The following is a 20739-nucleotide window of genomic DNA, read 5'->3' as shown; positions in this document are numbered from 1 at the left end:
TTTTTTTTAGATATGAAAGGTGCATCCGTTAAACTTTAAGGGAGGTAGCCCCAAATACTAAAAAAATACAAAGAACATCAACCAAAAAACCGAAAGAAAAATACATCGGAATCAACCAAAAAACTTAAAAAATCACTCGAAACAGTAGAATTTTCAACAAAAAATCATAGGACGACTTTACAAGCCCTTGATCCATCTTAAAGTTGCACCAACTCAGTAAAAATCATGAGTCTCTCGTTGTCTTAATCCATACAAAACTTAATAAAAAAAACGGACCAATACTTGTGCTCTTAACAACAACACACATATGATTAATCCAAAAAACTTGACCAAGTGTTTGCAAAAGTAGCAATCAAACAAACCCCAAAAATCCCATAAAATACAACAAAAGCTCATCAAAATTTGTTAGATGATAAGGCAGTTCATCATCATGTTTAGTAATTCCAATAAAAAGCACAACAAATTACCGAAACCCGAAAACCGCCAAGTGAACTACCAGCAGAACATGTCCAGAAACTCCCTCTCCGCGTTCGGATCAAATTGCAGTTGATCAACCAAATCAAACTCAAAATCATTCTGATCGAACACCATCTCAGGCTTATAACCGATCACAGAATCAGACCAGAAGCTCGTTTCGGATTGATGATGGATTGAGTCAAAAACCGAGCTTTCTGGCTGCTCTAATGGAGCAGTTGTGGTATCAGCCACCGGAGGTTCTTGTTGGATGTTGATTTGATCATCGGAAGACGATGAAGTGAGACTGGTGATGTAGTCTTTCAGGAGGGAGGGGTATTTGATGTTTTTGTTATTATTCATTGATAACTGCCTTCTTTTGGTTGCATTCCAATGGTTCTTGATGCTGTTTTCGCTCCTTTCGGGAAACATTCTCGCAATATACGCCCATTTGTTTCCGAATTGTTTGTGCAATTCAATCAGTAGCTTGTCATCTTCCTCAGACCATGCATTTTTCTGCAAAAAAGGGAGATGTTACTAACAGTTTTTGAAGTATATAATATATATACAGGGGTTTAATCATTTGAGAACTCTGAAATTTGTGAGACGCGTAAAAACTTCTACCTTAAGGTTTTGTTTCACATGATCTTTTTCCATTTAATTATCGTATTTAATGTATTGATCAACATATATTTGTTTCACAATATTTTGTTTTACATGTACTCGGTTAACAATTTGAACCTTTTTGGCTAGTCTATGAAACAAAAATTACACGTAAAAAAGTTTCACATTATGAACTGAATACATACGAGACACACATTGTGAAACAAATATATGTTAATCAATACATTAAATACTGTACTTAGATGAAAAAAAGATCATATGAAACAAAACCTTAAGGTAGAAGTTCTCACGGATCTCACAAAATTTGAAGTTCTCAAATGATTAAGCCCATATATATATATATACACACACACACACCCATATATATATATATACACACACACACCCCCACCCATATATATACACACACACATATACGGGTTGGGTCCCGGTGAGAATGCGAGTTACCATGAGAAGGGTAAATAAGATCTTCATCCTTGGATCAATGCTAATTGAAGAGAACTACTAGATCAACATTAATGAGATACACTAGATCAATTCCCTTCTAAAGCGCAATTCATGGGTTGGTTTGAGATTAAAAGTGATCAAGGGTCCAAATCCCTACTTACACTTTTCACTTTAACTCATATTCTCACACGACCTTTTGTCACACAAACACACACACACACACACACACACATATATATATATATATATATATATATATATATATATGTGTGTGTGTGGGGGGGGGGGCGAAACTCACATACACTCCTCACCTTTGGTTAGACTTGAACCCATAACCTTTAACCAAGCCGGGATATACCAGTAAACCAGGGATATTGACCCTTTTAAGTTACCAACACTTGTGAGGTACATTTGTCCATGATACTCCTCACTTTTGGTGGTGAGGTTTGAAACCCGACGTCTAAGGAGGCTCGGATCCACCGGTAACCCAGATACCATTGGGTCAATGACCCTTTTAAGTTACTAACGCTTATGAGCAAGATAGTGTCATTGACTGATTTACCTCATGCGGTTTTTTGTGCAAAGTAACCATTCAGTAGTTCAGTGAGCCGGAAATTAGGTTAGCAGAATCCTATGTTAGACCAGGAGTGTAGTTTTTCTTGACTTGTCTATGTTTTCTTGTACCTACTTCTACTTATATGTTGTAGTTGACTTCTAATTTATACGTTGTTTCTTGTTTCAGGTCTCTTCGGTATCTTCACCTTTTGCTTTTCCATATATTTCTTTGGGGTAACTTTCTTTCTGTTCCACTCACTTATCACAGCCCGGTGGTCTTCACAGAAACAACCACTCTACTCTTTGACAACAATAAAGGTCAGGTCTGCATGAATCCCACCCCTCTAGACTCCACCTTCGGGTGGGATATTAAAGATTTTGGAACAGGAGAAAAGTATTTCTCTATTGAATTGTATCCCAACCGAGAACCAGAAAGAAGTTTAAATACACAGCAGCTACCTATAAACTCGGGAAAAACAGAATTCAGATAAGCACACTTTAAGCTGATCTATAAAATAATAATAATAGGAAGCTTAACCTAACAACTTAACCATGTGAATAATCCAATGCTTATTGGATTTCCACAGATATACCGGGATCGTTTCATTTGGTTTGGTTTAACCTTCCAATAGCATCGATAGAAGGTTAAGCCAAACCAAAAGCAATTAAGGGGCTGTTAACTTAATTCACATCGTAATTCATATGCATCAAGGTGAAGTGATTACGAGGTTAGATTGAGATTAATTTGATAACAATATTCAAATGAAAATAGTGAGGGTGAGGAAAAAGGGGCGGACCCACATGGAATGATACATTGGCACAGCCGCAGCTTCATGGTTCCGTAAGGGGGAAAATTACGTTTTTGAAGGGTGCGACCGTATTAATTTGTTGGATGCCACCGTATAGTTTTTGAAACTGAAATATTAGCACAAGACTTCAATGGCTAAGATGGTAAATGCTCATGCCTATGTACAAAGGGCCCAGGCTCGAGTCCCGCTGTTGTCAAATTTGTTGTTTTTTAGCTTAAATTTTGGTGTTTTTTTAAATACCTCTTGTGTTTTTTAAAATATATGTAGACTAGACTCCAACATGGGTATCTTCTATGTAAGGACAAGGAACCAACCACCAGATCTATACTAATAGTGTGAAGAAAAAAAAATAGATAGTTTTTATAGCCAAATTGTGTCACCACTTGAAAAAAGTTATGGGTCCGCCTCTATAAGGAACCATATGTTTGTATGTGAGAATAATAGTGTTGAATGTGAACGAAGCACCAAGAAAGATGAAATAGGTAAGCTTTAGGCCCATATGGTATAACTAGGAAACAACTGAATAACCCCTTAAGCAAAATATAAGGTAATAATATTATGGTTCACTAGGTTATTTGAGCAAAATAGTTGATTACCGGCAACCCCTGACCGGCCACACAGAGAACCCACCCCCTAGGAACCACATGTGAGGAGGCATTTCAGAGCTGACTCAGCGGCTAAGGCTAGCGGAGGGGTTTAAGCCCATCTCCTGCAGGATTAGAACTTGAATCTGTTGTGTATTTGAGCAAAGTCGTGTCGCCCCTTTGCCAACCGAGCTACATGCCACAAGGGCTGTTCACTAGGCTATTAATGTTACAATCATGACTATTAAAATATTAGATGAATGTAGAATGAGTACCTTGGACAGGATCTAATAGAAAAAAAAAATAGAAGATGTTCAATATTATACGACTGATCAAGGGAGGGAAAGAAAGCTCTTAAATGCACATAAATTTGGTTAATGATATGCATGATGATTTAGTAACAAGGACAAAAGCTTGTGATGATAAGGCAAATGTTTCCATAGGATTACAGCAGCAAGTAGTATTGAGGGGTTGGGTTCCGGTGAGAATAGAAGTTATGGTGAGAAGGGATCCCCACCCTTGGATCAATCCTAATTGAAGATCAACATAGATGCACAAAAAGACCCAAAGCCCAACCCCGGAACAAAAATTCCCGAGCCTTGGCCCAAGACATAATTTAAAGCTCGAGTAGGCCAACATTTTACCAATGCCCCGTTAAAGCCTGGCCAGATAATCCTATCAGGACCTCTTTCAACGCCAAAGCCCGCCCGGCAGGCACGGGCTTTTTTTTGGTTTACTGAAAACGGGCTTGAAAAGCCCGGGCGTAGTGCATCTCCAGGCTGGACTAGAAAAGGATACATGACATGCAACGTTAGGTGGCGTTGAGAGGGAAACCAAATATGTGGTAAGCTCCTGACAAAAAGCAGGTAGGAAGGATAGTCTTTTGTATGTGATTAATAATTACATAAGGATGAAGATATTGATCAAATATGTGGTAACCCTTAACCCTAAATGAAGACAAGCTTCAAGAGTCTTGTGTGACAAGAAAGTCCTAATGTATCTATAGAACACCTTAAAATACACTGGTTAAAAGAGGAGACTTGTACCAAAAAGAGATAGTTAGGAGACGTACAGGTTGGCCGATAATGACATGGAGCAAGTTATGAAAAGAGATGCAAGTGTGTGGGATATACCAGAGGGATTAGCCGTAACTAGGATGCGTGGAAAGATGTTGTCCTGGAACCCTAAGGAGGTTCATTTCTTTAAAGACTTGGGATCAAGTGAGTCCAACATGTTTTCATGAGACCCGTCATATCACAAAATAACACCAAACCTTCACAATAAAACACCATGAAGGTACAAAAAGACACCGAACCTTGACAGCAAAAACATTGTGAAGAACCACAAGGGTTGTGGCGTAGTGGTAGAGGCCCAGGGAGATGTGGAATATCCCATCTGTCCCGGGTTCAATTCCAGTCATCCACAACACTTGTGGTCACCGAGTTTATCAGGATTGATGTCTTATAGTCGCAAGTTGCCGGGATTAGTCGGGGCACAGCCCGGGACAACCCTCCAAAGAAAAACACTGTGAAGGCTTCTTTTTGTACCTTCACAGTGTTTTCATTATGAAGATTCAGTGTGTTTTTGTGCCTTCACAACCGGTCCCACATATACAAGCGGGCCTCACGAGAACCCAACCTTCCTTCAAATGTTTATTGAGTTCCAGCTATAGCCTATCCCAACTATTAAGATTAAAAAAGGATTACCGTTGATGATGTGCAACAAAAATGTAGAACAATAGAAGGGAAAAATAAATAACCAACGTTATAAATAGTTAACTATGACGTGGAAGCAATACCATGATATTTGGCCTCAAATAGTTTAGCCATCTATCTCTGCATTGCTTCCCAGCCCTCAGAGGGAACTTTTCAGCAATACATGCCCAGTTCCTATCTCCGTGCTGCTTCACCAGCTGCACCAGCAACCTGAAAAATAGAGATTTTCTTCACGAAAACTGGGAGAAAAAGAAAGATGTAAAATTGGAACACAAAAAACGAAAGAAACGACATCTAAACGTCAAATATACAGGATAACGAAATTTACATGTCTTCTTCATTACTCCATTGGCGTCTAGCAGGTAATTTCTCCCACCAGACTTTTTTTACTCTCCCTTTGGTTTGCGCATTATTCTTGTTTCTATTATTACCCTTTGCTTTTTTGTGAATCTCCCCAGAGCCTACGCAGGAAACCTCGACAGAATTTTCCAATGGCATTTGAAGATTGACTGTCTGATTAATTTTGGGTTGATTCATCGGTGGTTCCAACAAACCTTTTGACGGGCAGTTCAAAATTCCTGTACTCTCACAGCCATGCTTGAATGCACTTTTATCATTCAACTCGCAAGGACTTGAAGCAAATGAAGAGATCCAATCTTTCAAGAAACTATGGGCCGAAGAAGCTTGATATGAATCGAGTGCATCATGGGATTGAGTAGGGGCCCCACGACACAGATTTTGTGGAGCCTCCTGATTTGTAAACTGCAGAGAGTTAGAAATTTTGGGATACGGCTGATTTGATGGAGATTCTATAAAAGCACAACTACCCATTTTTGGTTCAGATGAATTCTTACTGAACAGATTCAGGCTGGGACCAAATTTCTCTAAGTAATTTGTGGAGGAAATGAGGATAGTGCCTATAGTGAGGTTAGAAACGGTATCCTTCTAACGGCGGCTGGTTGGTACTAAAGGGTTATGAAGTGAATAGATTTGTGGCCGTCGATTGACAATGTAATCCAACGATCAAAATACATAGTTAATAATTCCGTATTAGCTTCTTTTCCTTGTATGGTCAAATGGGAGGCCAATGATGCAATGATTGGGTCGTCAAAAAGATCGTCATGCAGATAATTGGAGTGGAGAAGCGGGATGAAATGGTTGCCGGGATGGAATCTTGTATAAAACTTTAATCATGTAGATTTTCTATTATGTTCCGAAGATCTCAAGTCATTACTCACCTTGATACTGTAAGCAACACAAACCATATGCTAATAAATTAGCCTGAAGTTCTCAATGAGTGTCGCACCGACCTTCCTTTTTGAAAGGTTGATCACCAGCAAACTCGACAGGCCCAACATGTGAGGAGGCATTTCAGAGCTGAATCAGTGGCTGAGGCTAGCGGAGAGGTTCAAGCCCTTCTGCTGGTTTCGAACTTGAACCTTTTGTGTGTTTGAGCAAAGTCGCTCTGCCCCTTTGCAAACTGAGCTACACGCCCAGGGTAAAATTCTTGGGTATTAATAAATCAAGCTTTTGACACCGCATAAATGATGGACTTGGTCAAGAATTTACTCACAGCTACTTCACTACCAGACCAACTATCCGACTCAGAGAGATCATCAAGAGAGCTCTCATCATAGATCGCAACACAATTGATTCTTAAAATTAAGAGTCAAAATATTACTTAAAAGTGATTCTTAGACATCCAAATTCTTAATCCATGGCTGTTTTTACCGATATCTAAAGAAACCAATCTCAATTTCTGTGAAAGGATCACGCAATAACTACTTGTACCTACTGCTTTCAAAATTTGAATATTACCCCAAAATCACAATCGAAGAAAAGAAAACCATACCTATTAACCTTGAGATGCAGGTTGAGGCTGAATGTCTTCATCGATTTTGAAAGCTGGCTATGATTCGCCCAAATTGGTTGATACATCAATGGCTTCTCCATGGTGTGATTTGTAGACGAGATAAACCACTGCTTGAGTCACCAAAAGAAGCGGGAATGTGATTAGTAGCAGAACAAAACATAAAATTCCGATCATCAACTTCCATGAAATAAACGAAATCGCTAACGCCAAACTCCTTTCCCCCTTCATCAGATCCATCGATTTGATCATCGATTCGCGTCCCTGGAAGTTTTCCAGAAGGGAGATCACGCAAAAGCGAGTTGCTAAACGGTAATCAAATACAAAAACCCCAAAATGTAAGGAATGCATATAGCGATTACAACGAAATCCAAGGTGATATTCAGTAACAAAAGTACAACCGTAATGTAGGAGCATACAGAGAAAAATGAATCTGAGTCGATTCCATACCTATAGTACCATTTTCATGGTTTTACAGTAAGTGACGTCGAGTCCGGTGTAGACGATGATGGTTGTTATAGCGTTTTGAAGAGCAAATAGTAGAGCCAATCAACGTCGACTTTATCTCGTTCCATTTTGGGAAATAATCGATTGGAGATGTCCATTTCAGCGACGAACATGATTGATCGAGGAGAAGGATTAGAGTGAGAATGATTTGGGCGAAGATTGTCTTCCATTTGAGGATTGCTGTGAAGGATTGAGTGATGATTCCAACTAATCCGATGAACTTCTATGATCCATGGCGGGGTTTTCAGGTTTTAGCAAGGTCTAGGTGACGTGAGTTGTGTGTCGTGGGGCCTCAAGCCGTAAGAGTAGCCACGAAGGCGAATTCAAAGTTCCATTAATGTTTACAAATTTTCACTTGTATGACACTGTATTTTCTTTGTTTTATGAAAAATGTATTATAGTATATATTTTTATTTTTTTACAAAGAGTATTACATTGTGTATCTTGTATATATATTTGGGTATCAGTGTAAATATCGTTTGCAGGTATCACAATGTGTATCTTATGTTCACATAAGGTTCATTGGAATAAGATTCGCCGAATAAGATTTATCGAAGAGATGAAAGAGAAGAGATGAGAGAAGATATTTATAAAATCTCTAAAATATTCTTAATTAATATTTTAAGTTAAATTACCAAAACACGCACACACAATAAGGATACTCGTGTAATGCAATGATAAAGGACCAAGTGGACCAAGCCTATATAACCAATAATAACCGGTCCTTGTCAGTCACACATTTTGGGCTACGAACCAATTATCATAACTAGAATAAGCAAATACACAACTATCTTTTTGGTAATTGTGGGTTTTTAGGTCAACTTACACACACCGACTAATCCTTTGGACAGCCACAAATAGCCTGGAGTCATCGCAAATGAACCTCCATGACCACAACAGTTTTGCCAACACTTGGATTCGACCAGGGATAGATATAAAACCAGACTGTTTTCATGAGAACCAAACCACCAAAATAACACTAAACCCGTGCACAACAAAACATTGTGCAAGTAACCTTCACAATGTTTTTGCCGTGAAGATTCAGATTTTTTTTTTTAGTTTTGCTTTGAAGTTTCAAATATTATTTTGTAGTATCACAAGTCTCACGAAAACAGATTGGTCTAAATACATTATAAGCATCTAAAACAAATTGGAGAGAAAAGTCAATAATTTTTTGGTTATTTCTTCCAAATGGTTCAAACTTCAAATAGAACTACCAAATCTAAATCAACACATAAAAAGGGTTCATCAATCTAAGCATCAATCTGAGTTTAGCCCTTTGAAGAATGAATCATTGTTGTTTATTCATGATGCATTTAACTAGATCAAGGATACGAAAATAATCGTAAAATAGCGACGATTGTTCGCCTTCGAGTCCGTCTCGGCTAACCCTGTTACTGCCCGCGAGATTATTGCACGGACTGCCACCGACAATGAGATCAAACCCGCCAAACGAACCCATGAATTGTTCGAGCCGGTCACCGTTAAGTTGTTGAACGTCGGCCAAGTGAATGAGGTTACCTTTTTGGTTGGTTTGTTCCCACCAACTCCTGACGATGTCTCGATTAGCTTCCGAGATTTCGACCGAGACCACGTTTTTCAGAGGAATCCCGAGTCTGTGGAGAGCAACTTCGGCACCTCCGATGCCCGAGAAGAGAGACAGCAAGTTTAAACCGTTTGGAAACATGTCCTTCAGTGCAGAGAGATGATACGCTACTGTATCTACCTACAAAAGGAGAACATCAAATGTAAAAACCAAACAAACCGAGTATTTCCCATCTCGAGGCGGGGTGGGGTGAGATGTATGCAGACCTGTCCTCTAGAGGACAAATCAAATACAAACGGAAAGGTTACAAACCATATAAACCGATCTCAACCATCCATCTATTCTAACGAATATATGGTTTCATAAATATATCAATTGTTTCCTAATATAAAGCATTGATTATGAACTCTAATCATCTTCTATAAATACTCAAATCATAATAAATTAACCTTCATCATTTCCATAAATATCTTAATTCATTGGTATGTATGGTTTGCAAACTTTCCATGGTTTGTATTTGATTTGTCCTCTCTGTATACATATACGTATACGTATATATAGGGTCAGGTTTATGGGAAAACCGCAAAAAAATGATAATATGAAAAAACACCTTAGTAATCATTCATCTGTACGGTATGACACCCTAGTAATCATTCATCTGTATGGTATGCACATGAGCATACAAATAACGTTTGATATGCACATGTGCATAACATGCACACATGTATAGAAACCAATAAACAACTTCAATTACTTGTATGCACATGTGTACAGATGAATGGTTACCAGGGTGTTCCTCGGTTTTTATTTTTTGGAACATCCCTCTATATATGTATATGTATATACATATGCATATGTATGTATTTTACAATACGGGTACGCGGGATTCCTTCGCAAAACCCGTCCGGGATTAGATAGGATGGGGGCATAAACAGGGTCGGGGAAAGGGGGTGCATTCTCCGCCCACCCGTTTCCGACCCTAATGCCATCATTTTTTATTTGTAACATTTAATATAAAAAACAACAAAAGAATATATTACCTGAAATGAGTTGCCAAGCGATTTGTATCTATCCGTCCTACTTATACCTCCTCCTCTCGTATGGTTTCTCGGAAATCCCAACAACATTTCGAACTCATCGGGCTCCAATGGCGCAAGCTTGTTCTTCCCTACCCATACCAAGTTCCACTTCCGGCATTCCTCGATAACATACTTCTGCACATGCAGTGGTGGATCATCACCCCACTTTTCTAGAGCCTTCCGGATCCTATCCGTCAATTTGGCACTTCCGATAACAGTTTGTAAGCAGTTGAGTTTCGTTCGTTTATCCCATTCCGGCCACCACCTTTTTGTCAACGGTAATGCGTCATTTATAGTCCGCGGAGGAAGAGGAAGAAGCGGGAATCTGTTATGGATCGGGAGATTATGAACGTATCCTCGTTTTCTTGCAGTCGCACAGAAGTACTTAGAGTCAACAAACTCCGGCTGAACGTCATAAAGGAAGCGAGAAATGGTGTCCCAAACTCCTTTTGGAGCTAATGCAACGTTTTCATAGTAGAAAAACGGAGGTCCAATGGCGGCTTCTGGGAGCGTTCTATGAGTTACCACCATAGTATCGGTAGGGACACCAAACCCGATCATCGGGTTCGGAAGACGAAGAACATCGTCCTCTTCGTTTATCAGACCTTTACGCTTCTTTCTTTTCCAAAGTTCAAGCTCGTACAATTTCCTCTTTTTAAGTCCCCCATTTGCGCCAATCGAGATCTTCGGTTTCTGAAATTAGATGCATTACGAGAAAGAAAAAGAGAATATCAGATTAGACCATCTCAAATCACAACACCAAAATTCTATCCATCTACAACTAGGGGTGTAAAAGATTCGAGCTTCTAACAAGCTACTCGAGCCCGAGCTTAATAGTTCTCGAGCTCGAGTTGATCTCGAACACAAAATAGAACTTGTTTCACTTAACGAAGTCGAGCTTCATAACATTGATGTTCGACTCGGCTCGTGCGAAAACTCGACTAAATTTTTCAAGCCAAGAGCCACTCGAGCATACACTTTTTTCAAGCCAAAAATGCTTGTATGTTCATAAATCATACAATAAAAATAAAAAAATTATCGAGCTCGAGCAAATAAACAAGTTAAACGATTGCAAGTTCGAGCCCATAAATGAGCATCGAGCTCAATGATTCAAAAGATATTCGAGCTCGAGCCCTACCCTACATTGAAAAAGTTATTCAAACTCAAGCTTGAATAAACTACTCCTCGACTCAACTCGGCTCGTTTACACCCCTATCATCAACTACACAGCATATATGTCATTTCTCTCCCATCTCAAGCAAAAATGCCGGGATTTTTTTGCCTACCGCTTGTAGTTTCCAAACTGGCAAAATGGCGTTTTTACTGTCGGTTTGGAGATGCCCTTAGGCAGTAAATACGTTAAAAGAAAACAAATTTTCTTTTTTTCCCAAAAAAACAGAAGAATGAAAGAATTGAAGCTGTTTTAGTTTCGGGAACTAAATTATCAGTAAAAACAAACACCTCCTCCTCAAAGAAGACATCTTCCGTCTTTGCCATTTGAGCGGCACCAATAAAATCAGTTAGTTCTGCAATCGTGGCTTCGGGACCTGCAAAAATGGTCAACTAGTAAGAACCTTAAAGGTGCATTTGGTAAGTAGACAGAACAAAAACTTATTTTCCCACGTTGGCGCAACAATTAGATTGAGGGCCTGTTTGTTAGCAGCTTAACAAGCTTAATGGGACTCAAAGCTTATTCAATCAGCTATACATGATTGTTTGGTAGTAGCATAATGATATAGAAAGTAGCTTATTCAGTAAGCTTCTAAGGGGGAGCTTTATGCAGAAACTCAAGTTTTTTTCAAACCTGCCCCTCCCACTATTAATAAACATACCCCTCCCACTATTAATAAACATGCCCCTCCATTTATGAAAAAAACTCTCACAAACAAAAACCTTCTCATTTTAATACAGACAGATTAATCCACAGAGACAGCTTTACCCATACAGAACTTAGGCGTGCTTGTTAGCTGCTTAATGAGCTTCATGGGACTCGAAGCTTATTCGGTCAGCTATACATGACTATTTGGTAGTGACTTAATGATATAGAAAGTGGCTTATTCAGTAAGCTTCAGGGGGGAGCTTTATGCATTAAGCCAAGTTTTTTCCAAACCTGCCCCTCAAAATAGAAAAAACACCGCTCCTTCCTTCTATGAAAAAACTTTCTCAAACAAAAATCTTCTCAATCTATACAGACAGATTAATACACATACAACTTTATCCATACAAGGCTTAATGGAAAACAAACCAAACAACTAGACTGAGACAAACATGATTGAGTGGGACAAAACTGCAATTTTCCCACCAAAATAGGTTGAACAAAAATCAAGAAGATGGGACAAGATAGGTAGATTACTAAACTACCCAACTAAATTAAAACTTGAAAACCTTATTGTTTTTCCCCTTAAAATGCTTGGTCTCACTCTCTATCTCTCTTTATTTATTGTTTTTTAATGTATAATATTTATATACATCAACTGAACAATAAATAAATGCACGCATCCTCCTCACATTTCATGAAGATTGAACCCATGACCTCGTAGAAGGTTGGGGATGGACATACCGATAGGCCAAAGACCCTCATACAAAATTCCGAGTGGCCCTATGGAAACTCGAACAGGTGACCTATAGAGCGGAGCCACAAGGCTATATTGGATTTTTTGCTGGTTTGAGTTTGCCTTCAAGGTTATATTGGATTGCTTGTGGCTGTTGACTTTAGTTTGACTTTGTAATTAGGAAGGCGAAATTAGTATTATAGTTTCACAACAACGGACGATCAGTGGTGAAGAGAAAGAAAAAGAACCAACAATTTTAACATAGGGAAGGCGAGTTGGGATCATGTGAGACCAGCCTATTTACGTGAGACCCATGAAACCACAAAATAACACTGAACCTTCACAGTGTTTTTGCCGTGAAGGTTTGGGTTTTTTTGTACCTTCACGGTGTTTTGCTATGAAGGTTTGGGTTTTTTTGTACCTTCACGGTGTTTTGCTATGAAGGTTCAATGTTATTTTGTGGTCTCACGAAAACAGGTTGGTCTCACGAGAACCCAACTCTATATATATACACATATATAGGGTTAGGTTCCAGTGAGAATGGAATGGAAGTTACGGTAAGAAAGGTAAGAAGGGATCTCCACCCTTGGATCAACCCTAATTGAATCTCAACACTAGTGAGATGCACCGGATCAATTCCCATATCAAGCGCAATTCATGGGGCGGGGGTGAGATTAAAAGTGATCAGAGTTCAGATCCTTACTTACGCTTCTCACCTTAACTTCCATTCTCACATGATTCTTCGTGTCTCTCTCTATATATATACATATGCGTGTGTGTATCAAAATCATATATTTACCGCATCTAGCCACGGCTGCTGAAGCCTCTTCTACCGTATACCCCATATTTGCTAAGGACAATAATGCTTTCTCATGTTCAGGTAACGAACTATCAATTTCCTGCAGGAAATAGATCTCAAATATCAAGGTTTTTAACAATTTTAGAAAGCGATTTAAAATATAATATAATGAAACATGATTAAGCATATATAAAACACGTCAAACATTACTATTCAAATATTTTGCTGGAACGGGTAGTCGTTTCCATGGAAAACACTTATAAACATTTTGAAATTCTCATTCCTTCCCACATACACTAGCTTAGAGATGCACAAATGACCGGTTAACTGATTTTGGACCAGTAAAAACCGAGGACCGGTTAAAAAAGGCCCAGCCCAAGAATCGGTTATAGGCAAAAACCTGTTTTGGTCGTACAACTTGAACCTGGGACCGGTCCTTAACCAGTTAAAAAAACCCGGTCAAGGCCCGAAAAAGCCCAATCAAAACCCAAAAAATTGGGTCAAGTCCCATTCCCACATATAAAAAGAAGCCAAGGAAAAGGGTGATATGACACCAGAACCAATTGCTCTATAAAAAAAGGTTGTCCACACGGAACCCACCCCCTAGGAACCACATGTGAGAAGGCATTTCAGAGGCCGTCTCAGCGGCTGAGGCTAGCGGAGAGGTTCAAGCCCGTCTCCCACGGGATCGAACTTGAACTAGTTGTGTATTTGAGCAAAATCACTCCGCCCCTTGGCCAACTGAGCTACACGCCCAAGGGAAAATTCTTGGGTATTAATAAATCAAGCTTTTCCCACAAAAAACTCCCCCCCTAGGAACCACATGTGAGGAGGCATTTCAATAGCTGACTCAGCAGCTAAGGCTAGTGGAAGGGTTCAAGCCTGTCTCCCACAGGGTTCAAACTTGAACCTCTTGCGTATTTGAGCAAAATCGCTCCGCCCCTTTGCCAACAGAGCTACAGGCCCGAGGGCAAAGTTCTTGGGTAATTATAAATCAAGTTTTTGACACTGCATAAATGACGGATGTGGTCAAGAATTTACTCACGGCTACTTCACTACCGGACCAACTATCCGACTCAGAGATATCGTCAAGAAAGCTCTCATCATAGTCGGAAGACAATTGACCATTATCTACACATTGTTGTTGCTGAGGAGAGTTGAGATGACACGGGTTGAGTTCATCGGGAGAGTCTTCAAGTGCCTGCAATACATCAATAAAACGTTAGTACCCGAAAAAAATAGCAAATTCTTTCATGTAAACTAGACACATTCACTCCGTTTTTCAGGCTTAAACCTTTGAAAAGCCTCTATTTGTCGCCCATTTAGGAAAAAAATTGTGACGAAAGGGGCATTTTGTATAAGCTATTGATTTAAAATCATGGAAGTTGTAGATATCGAGACTAGAATTACATTTTTGGAAATAATGTTAAAAAATGAAACGGGGAAGACCAGGGGTGAACCTATAAAGGCCCGAGCAGGGTCCGATGCAACCCGCTCAACATATTTTCGCAAATAGAATTTTTTTTTGGGTATGAGAGAGACACCCCTAAACTTGGAAGGGTGCTCCGGAATATTAGAAAATACAAGGAACAACAACCCAAAAACCAAAAAAACGGAAATCTCTCGAAATCAACTAAAACCGAAAAAGTCTCAAAATCAACTAACAAATGGAAAAAAGTCTCGAAATCAACCGCCGAAAAATCCCTCAAAATCAACCAAAAAACTCAACAAAAACCATCGAAACAGTGGAATTCGGCTAAAAACAAATCGGGCGACTTTGCGGGCCTTTAATCCACCTTAAAGGTGCACCAGCTCGGCAAAAATCCTGGGTCCCGCCATTGAAGAGCCTGTTTCTGAACGCATATGGTTATGGACATATGCCTTGCTTTCTTAAAAGACGTTTTAGAAATCAATTCCACCACAACGAAATAGAATGCAGTTTACATGCAAAAAAGAACAACAGCTAAAGAACGTGAAAACCGCACTTACCGCGTACGTAAGTAGAGATTCAAGTATCGATTCCGTGTTGGCCTCCCCTACACATATTGAAGAGCAACGTTGTAAGGCATGTTATCTTGGTTAAACTACCATTTAGCTGAAGAATCTATTATGTACCATTTTCTTTAATTGCTTTTACAATCAATTGTTCCGAGAACCCCATCCCTAGAAAATGCTGAAGCAAATTGGGGTTTGAAGGGCCTGCCGATGAGCTCGCCTTGAGATGCAAAAAGATAAAGTTAGTTGTACTCATTTTCTGACTTCTGATAACAGGAAAAGCATAACCACAAATGCAAAATTTACAATATAATAGCCAGAAGAGAGAAACCTAACGAAAACAAGCACCTAGAGCTCCAAACCAACAAATTATGGTGCGAAAACAATTGCTTTTTAGATGCCTTGACTACCGATTAAAACCATATTGATTTCTTATAGATGGGGTGTAAACGATTTGAGGTTTTAGCGAGCTACTCGAGCTTGAGCTTAATAATTCTCAAGCTCGAGTTGATCTCGAACACAAAATAGAACTCGTTTAACTTAACGAGCAGAGCTTTATAACACTAACGTTCTATTCGGCTTGTTCAAAAACTCGATTCGATTTTTTGAGTTGAGCCGAGCCACTCGAGCATACCCTTTTTCGAGCCAAACATGCTCATATATTTATTACTCATACAATAAAAATATAAAATTATCGAGTTCAAGCCGATAAACGAGTTAATCGATCGCAAGTCCGAACCCATAATCGAGCATCAAGCTCGATAACTCAAAAATATTCGAGCTCGAGCCTATTATTAATTTTCTGAGCCCGACTCAGTTAACCTACTACTCTACTCAACTCGTGCCGTTTACACCCCTACTTATAGATCACATAACAAGAAATGAATTTGTGTAAGAATGTCAGGAAAACAAGTGTCATAAGAAGAATTCACCAAGTCTTGAATTGTTTATCTAACAACTCCCAGAGCATTGGCAATCCAATGAGAATCTTAGGTGGTGTTTGGTCCACAGAATGAAATTTGTCAAAGGATTTTAATCAGGTTTGACCATGCGTTTGATTGGCAAGAACTGGAATGGAATCTGTCAAAGGAATTGGAATTTGTATGTTTGGTTCGCTAAATAAAACTTCAAAATTGTAATGAAAGAATGATAAATGACCAAAATTACCCTTTACGACTTTTCATACTTTATTGTTAAATAAACCTTGTTAGTCTCTATAACTTGCATTGCCATCAAAACAAGAATAGTCTTAAGAGACATCAATTACTAGGCTATATCATTTACCTCCCCATTACCAACAATAGATGCATTCCGAGTTACCAAATTTGAACAAGTCGATGGGACTATGTTTTGGATTTCAAGTTCATCTTCGGTATCCCAATCAATATTCTCATAGTCCTCACCAGAGGCATTCCCATCCTATACAAGTGAAATCAAATATAATGAATATATAAAGATATATACTAAAATCAAGTAAAAACAGTATTAACAACAAGCACGGGTTGGGTTCTTGTGAGACCAACAATTTTCATAAGCCCACAAAATAACACTAAACCTTCACAGCAGAAAACTGAAAGTACAAAAAACACCGAACCTTCATAGCAAAAACATTGTGATGGTTTTTAGTGTTATTTTGGGTCTCACGGGTCTCATGAAAACAAGCTGGTCTCACATGATCCCAAGTCCAACAAGCACTATACACGATGGTATAAGAAAGGAAGTACCATTTCTCGATAACCTTTACGCTTGCACAAGTAAAGCTCTCAATCTGTTCAAGAAGAAGATTCCCTACAAAATTAGTGCAACATATACAACAAACTATCATTTTAAAACGTCAAACGCAATGATAGCAATAAGCAAGAGCCCAACAATGCTCTAGATCAATGAACACTATAAGAAATCTTTTTTGCGTTCCTTGTATCACTCGGTGAGATATAATCAAGAAAATAACCGGCATTGTTCATCTCTCTAACACAAGTTCAAGAGATTTCCGACATCTTAGTGTCAACCCATAATCTTTACTTGGTAACCCGCTATCTCTATCTAGCATCTAACATCCAACAACATAATCTTGAGTTCATGTGGTATCCTTCACTTCCATCAATAAAAATCTTAGTTTATCATCATCGTTCTTCCAGAGGCTCGTTAGAGTGCCAGTCAGCTCCCTTCCCTNTTCATGTGGTATCCTTCACTTCCATCAATAAAAATCTTAGTTTATCATCATCGTTCTTCCAGAGGCTCGTTAGAGTGCCAGTCAGCTCCCTTCCCCCAAAAAGGCCGGTAACATAAAATAATTCACATATTTAGAAGTTTCAAAAGTGAAATAATTAAACATCTCAAAAACTTAATATTCCAGCAATTTATGAAAGAAATGTGAAGGGCTTCAAATAAGAGTAATGCAAAATCTTCCAAAACACACACTTTCGGCAAAATCTGCAAGTCTCGAGATTTTTTTTCAAGTGTTCGATTTTTATAAAAACGTCCTTTGGAAGGATTTAACATTCCTCTATAGCAATTATGCAAGTTGCATAATGTCTACCTTTTCTGAATATTATATTGAAAAAAGTGGGTTATGCAAGTAGCATAAGGGCCTGTTTGTTTGCAGCTTAATGAGCTTACTGTGACTTGCATCTTATTCGCTCAGCCATACATGACTGTTCGGTAGTGGCTTGATGATATAAAAAGCGGTTTACTCAATAAGCTTTAGGGGAACTTTATACCGAAAGACAATTTTTTTTTCCAATCCTGCCACTCCCAATTAAAAAAAAATTCCTTCCAAACAAAAACTTTTCCAATCTATACAGACATTTAATCCACACAGAAAATTTTATCCATACAGGACTTAGGAAAACCAACCAAACAGCCTCTTGCCACTTGCATAATCTCGGCTATTTCGGTCTATAAGTTGAAAAGATGGCTATAAAGTGAGGGGGGTTCAAATTGGCTATTTTGGACAAAATCCCCAAATAAATACTACATATTGCTTCAGTAGCAACCAAACATTATGAAGCATCCCTCTTTCTTACAGCGTTTCAAGGGTTAAATGGTGTTAAATTCTGGTTTAAATACATCATTTCATCGTCAAGAGAACAAAGATAAGCACACAGTTTCATCTCTCGAACCCAGAGACGAAGATTTCACAGGAAAAAAAAGCCCTAATCAGATTCAAGTTATCTACTCTAAACCCACCGACAAAACATCAAACACTCGTTTCCCATAAAAATCAGCAAAACCCCCCAAAAGGATCGAACTTCGATGATATCATGTATGTGCACCAACCAACATTGAAACAAAAACAGAGAATTTCAAAGCGATTTCAGCAAAATTTACCCGATTAGCCTAAAACCCTCGACAATTTTGAAGCTAATTTCCAAAATGCACTTCCTGCCATACGAAACAGACCAAAAATTGAAGAAAAAATTAATCAAAACATGTGAACTACAAATTGGGTGAAATTCATCGTCAGCTGGCCATACTAGTTATCAATAATTAAACAAAAGTAAAGATTTATTCAATTGATAGAGGAGAAAGCAAGTAAAAGTTCATTTACACATGTTCCGAAACTTGATTCTTGCCCCTTTCGCCGATTAGGGGGGAGAGAGAGAGAGAGATTCGCAACGGAGCTTCGCCAAGAGCCCCTTTGACGAATTTCTGTCACGGGAGAAGCATAAATTAATGCTTCTTTCTGTAAATTACAAATATAGTCCCTTTGGTTTAGGGAAATTTTGGTTTTAGTACCTTGATTTCAGTAATTATATCAGTAACTCTGTCTTTTTTCATTCTGTTACGGTTTTCGTTTGTGACCCTAACGTCTTTTGGAGGTTGTTTGGTTGGTTTTTCATTAAGTCTCTACATGGATAAAGTTGTTTGCGTTAATTGTTCTTTCTAAATAAATTGGGAAGATTTTTGTTTGAGAGGGTTTTTTCATAGATAGAATGAGCATGTTTTTTAATTGGGATAGACATGTTTGGAGAAAAAAAAACTTGGTTTTTTTGCATAAAACTCGCTCTGTAAGCTTACTGAATAAGGCACTTTATATATCATTAACCCATTATCAAACAGTCATGTATAGCTGACCAGACAAGTTGTTAATAAACATGTCTTAGACTGTGTTTGGTACATGGGATATGACCGGATGGGTCGGGATAAAACTCTGTGTCTCACGTTTGGTGTGGCATGAAACATGACAAAAACTCATTGTTCTATGTTTGACGCGCATGAGACAAGAATTATGGCATTGACAGAGTGGGACAAAAAATACCTTTTCGACAGCAAGTTCTTCTTTGGCCCAGCAGCGCCAATTAAGGTTGAGTACTGTATTTTTGGAAATTCTCCATATTTGCAAATTCAGCATCTCTCTCATACTTTGTCCGTTTTGGGGAACGTTTTGGAGAATCTGTTGGAGGAAAAATATCTGAAATCTCTATTTTAGAGAATCTGTTATATATGCTCTTAATATTTAGATGTTTGATGAAAACACAAGATAAAATATATCTCCTCCTCTTTGTCGGCAATCAACGGTACAGGTACCGAATTGGCACTCTGCCTGAGCAAGCTTATCTTCCCAGTGATGTCCAAGGCAGTGGTGGCTATTGATAGGAGGGTAGAGGCAATAGACGAAGATGAACCATAGGCAACGATGGATCTGTGGGCCAGTTATCGACGATGGGTGTCGAAGAATAAAGGGTACCGTGGGCGGGGGGTTAATTCAGTATTTAGGTTTATTCTTACGATGCTTTGACGCTCTGTAGACGTGTTTTAAATACTTGTATGCTATTCTTAAAAAGTAAAAATTAGTGTGGAGGCACTTAACGACACCTCGTAATAGACGTTAAAGCAAGGGACACAAATTGTAATAAAATAGAAACCAAAGGATGAAACTTGTGTTTTATCAAACTATGTGTACGGTTTTTGTAACTTACTCCAAAATAAAAATCACAATTAAAAAAAAACTAGAAATATTGTCTTGGAAATTACAATATATTTTTAAACGATGTCTAAAAGGCAATGTTTCATATGTCACATGATCTTTAATTCGTATTAATATATAAAGAAAATTTCGAAAATGTAACGTATTTTAACTTGGTTCATATTTTGGGTAATGTATTTTTAAAACTTTCATTTTGATATATAAGATATAAATTTTTAAACATTTAAATATCGGGGTAACCTGTTGAAGCAATAACTTGTACCATGCTGATGTA

General features: G+C 38.5%; 2 protein-coding genes across 4 annotated transcripts; both read right to left on the bottom strand.

The window, feature by feature from the left end:
- Positions 1 to 352: 352 nt before the first annotated feature.
- Positions 353 to 7863, bottom strand: LOC112513240 (transcription factor MYB64-like). Its single transcript, XM_025119445.1, has 4 exons — positions 7508 to 7863; positions 7040 to 7167; positions 5271 to 5397; positions 353 to 969 (listed from the first exon to the last, which is right to left on the bottom strand). Exons 2-4 carry the CDS (start codon positions 7138 to 7140, stop codon positions 493 to 495), a joined length of 705 nt encoding a protein of 234 aa, XP_024975213.1. The 5' UTR covers positions 7141 to 7167; positions 7508 to 7863; the 3' UTR covers positions 353 to 492.
- Positions 7864 to 8716: 853 nt separating this feature from the next.
- On the bottom strand, positions 8717 to 19174 carry LOC112512513 (DNA (cytosine-5)-methyltransferase DRM2-like). Of its 3 annotated transcripts, none has more exons than XM_025118510.1 (11): positions 19086 to 19174; positions 18866 to 18919; positions 17260 to 17303; positions 16820 to 16954; positions 15656 to 15755; positions 15530 to 15576; positions 14586 to 14741; positions 13541 to 13640; positions 11651 to 11736; positions 10151 to 10882; positions 8717 to 9290 (listed from the first exon to the last, which is right to left on the bottom strand). In XM_025118510.1, the coding sequence occupies exons 3-11, from the start codon at positions 17260 to 17262 to the stop codon at positions 8856 to 8858; spliced, it is 1794 nt and encodes a 597-aa protein (XP_024974278.1). In that variant the 5' UTR covers positions 17263 to 17303; positions 18866 to 18919; positions 19086 to 19174; the 3' UTR covers positions 8717 to 8855. The 3 variants fall into 3 exon arrangements, with proteins under 3 accessions (XP_024974278.1, XP_024974277.1, XP_024974279.1); XM_025118509.1 differs by having other exon boundaries at positions 17260 to 17323; positions 19086 to 19155; XM_025118511.1 differs by having other exon boundaries at positions 17260 to 17323; positions 18866 to 19104.
- Positions 19175 to 20739: the final 1565 nt, after the last annotated feature.

This window comes from Cynara cardunculus (assembly GCF_001531365.2).
Source record: "Cynara cardunculus var. scolymus isolate 2C chromosome LG 5, CcrdV1, whole genome shotgun sequence".
In the NCBI taxonomy this organism is placed as follows: domain Eukaryota; kingdom Viridiplantae; phylum Streptophyta; class Magnoliopsida; order Asterales; family Asteraceae; genus Cynara; species Cynara cardunculus.
The sequence above is the reverse complement of the archived record's forward strand: the minus strand, read 5'-3'. Positions and strand labels throughout refer to the sequence as shown.

What these genes read in the sequence shown, in the direction of transcription:
- LOC112512513 (XM_025118510.1), bottom strand. An exon ending in GGTCCGGTAGTGAAGTAGCC is followed by an intron (nt 13,641 to 14,585) that starts GTGAGTAAATTC and finishes TATTTCCTGCAG; the next exon opens with GAAATTGATAGTTCGTTACC. An exon ending in ATGTCTTCTTTGAGGAGGAG is followed by an intron (nt 10,883 to 11,650) that starts GTGTTTGTTTTT and finishes ATCTAATTTCAG; the next exon opens with AAACCGAAGATCTCGATTGG.
- LOC112513240 (XM_025119445.1), bottom strand. Translation starts at nt 7,140, where the DNA reads ATGGAGAAGCCATTGATGTATCAACCAATTTGGGCGAATCATAGCCAG. An exon ending in CTGCATCTCAAGGTTAATAG is followed by an intron (nt 5,398 to 7,039) that starts GTATGGTTTTCT and finishes TCTATTTTTCAG; the next exon opens with GTTGCTGGTGCAGCTGGTGA. An exon ending in ATTTGAGGCCAAATATCATG is followed by an intron (nt 970 to 5,270) that starts GTATTGCTTCCA and finishes CCTTTTTTGCAG; the next exon opens with AAAAATGCATGGTCTGAGGA.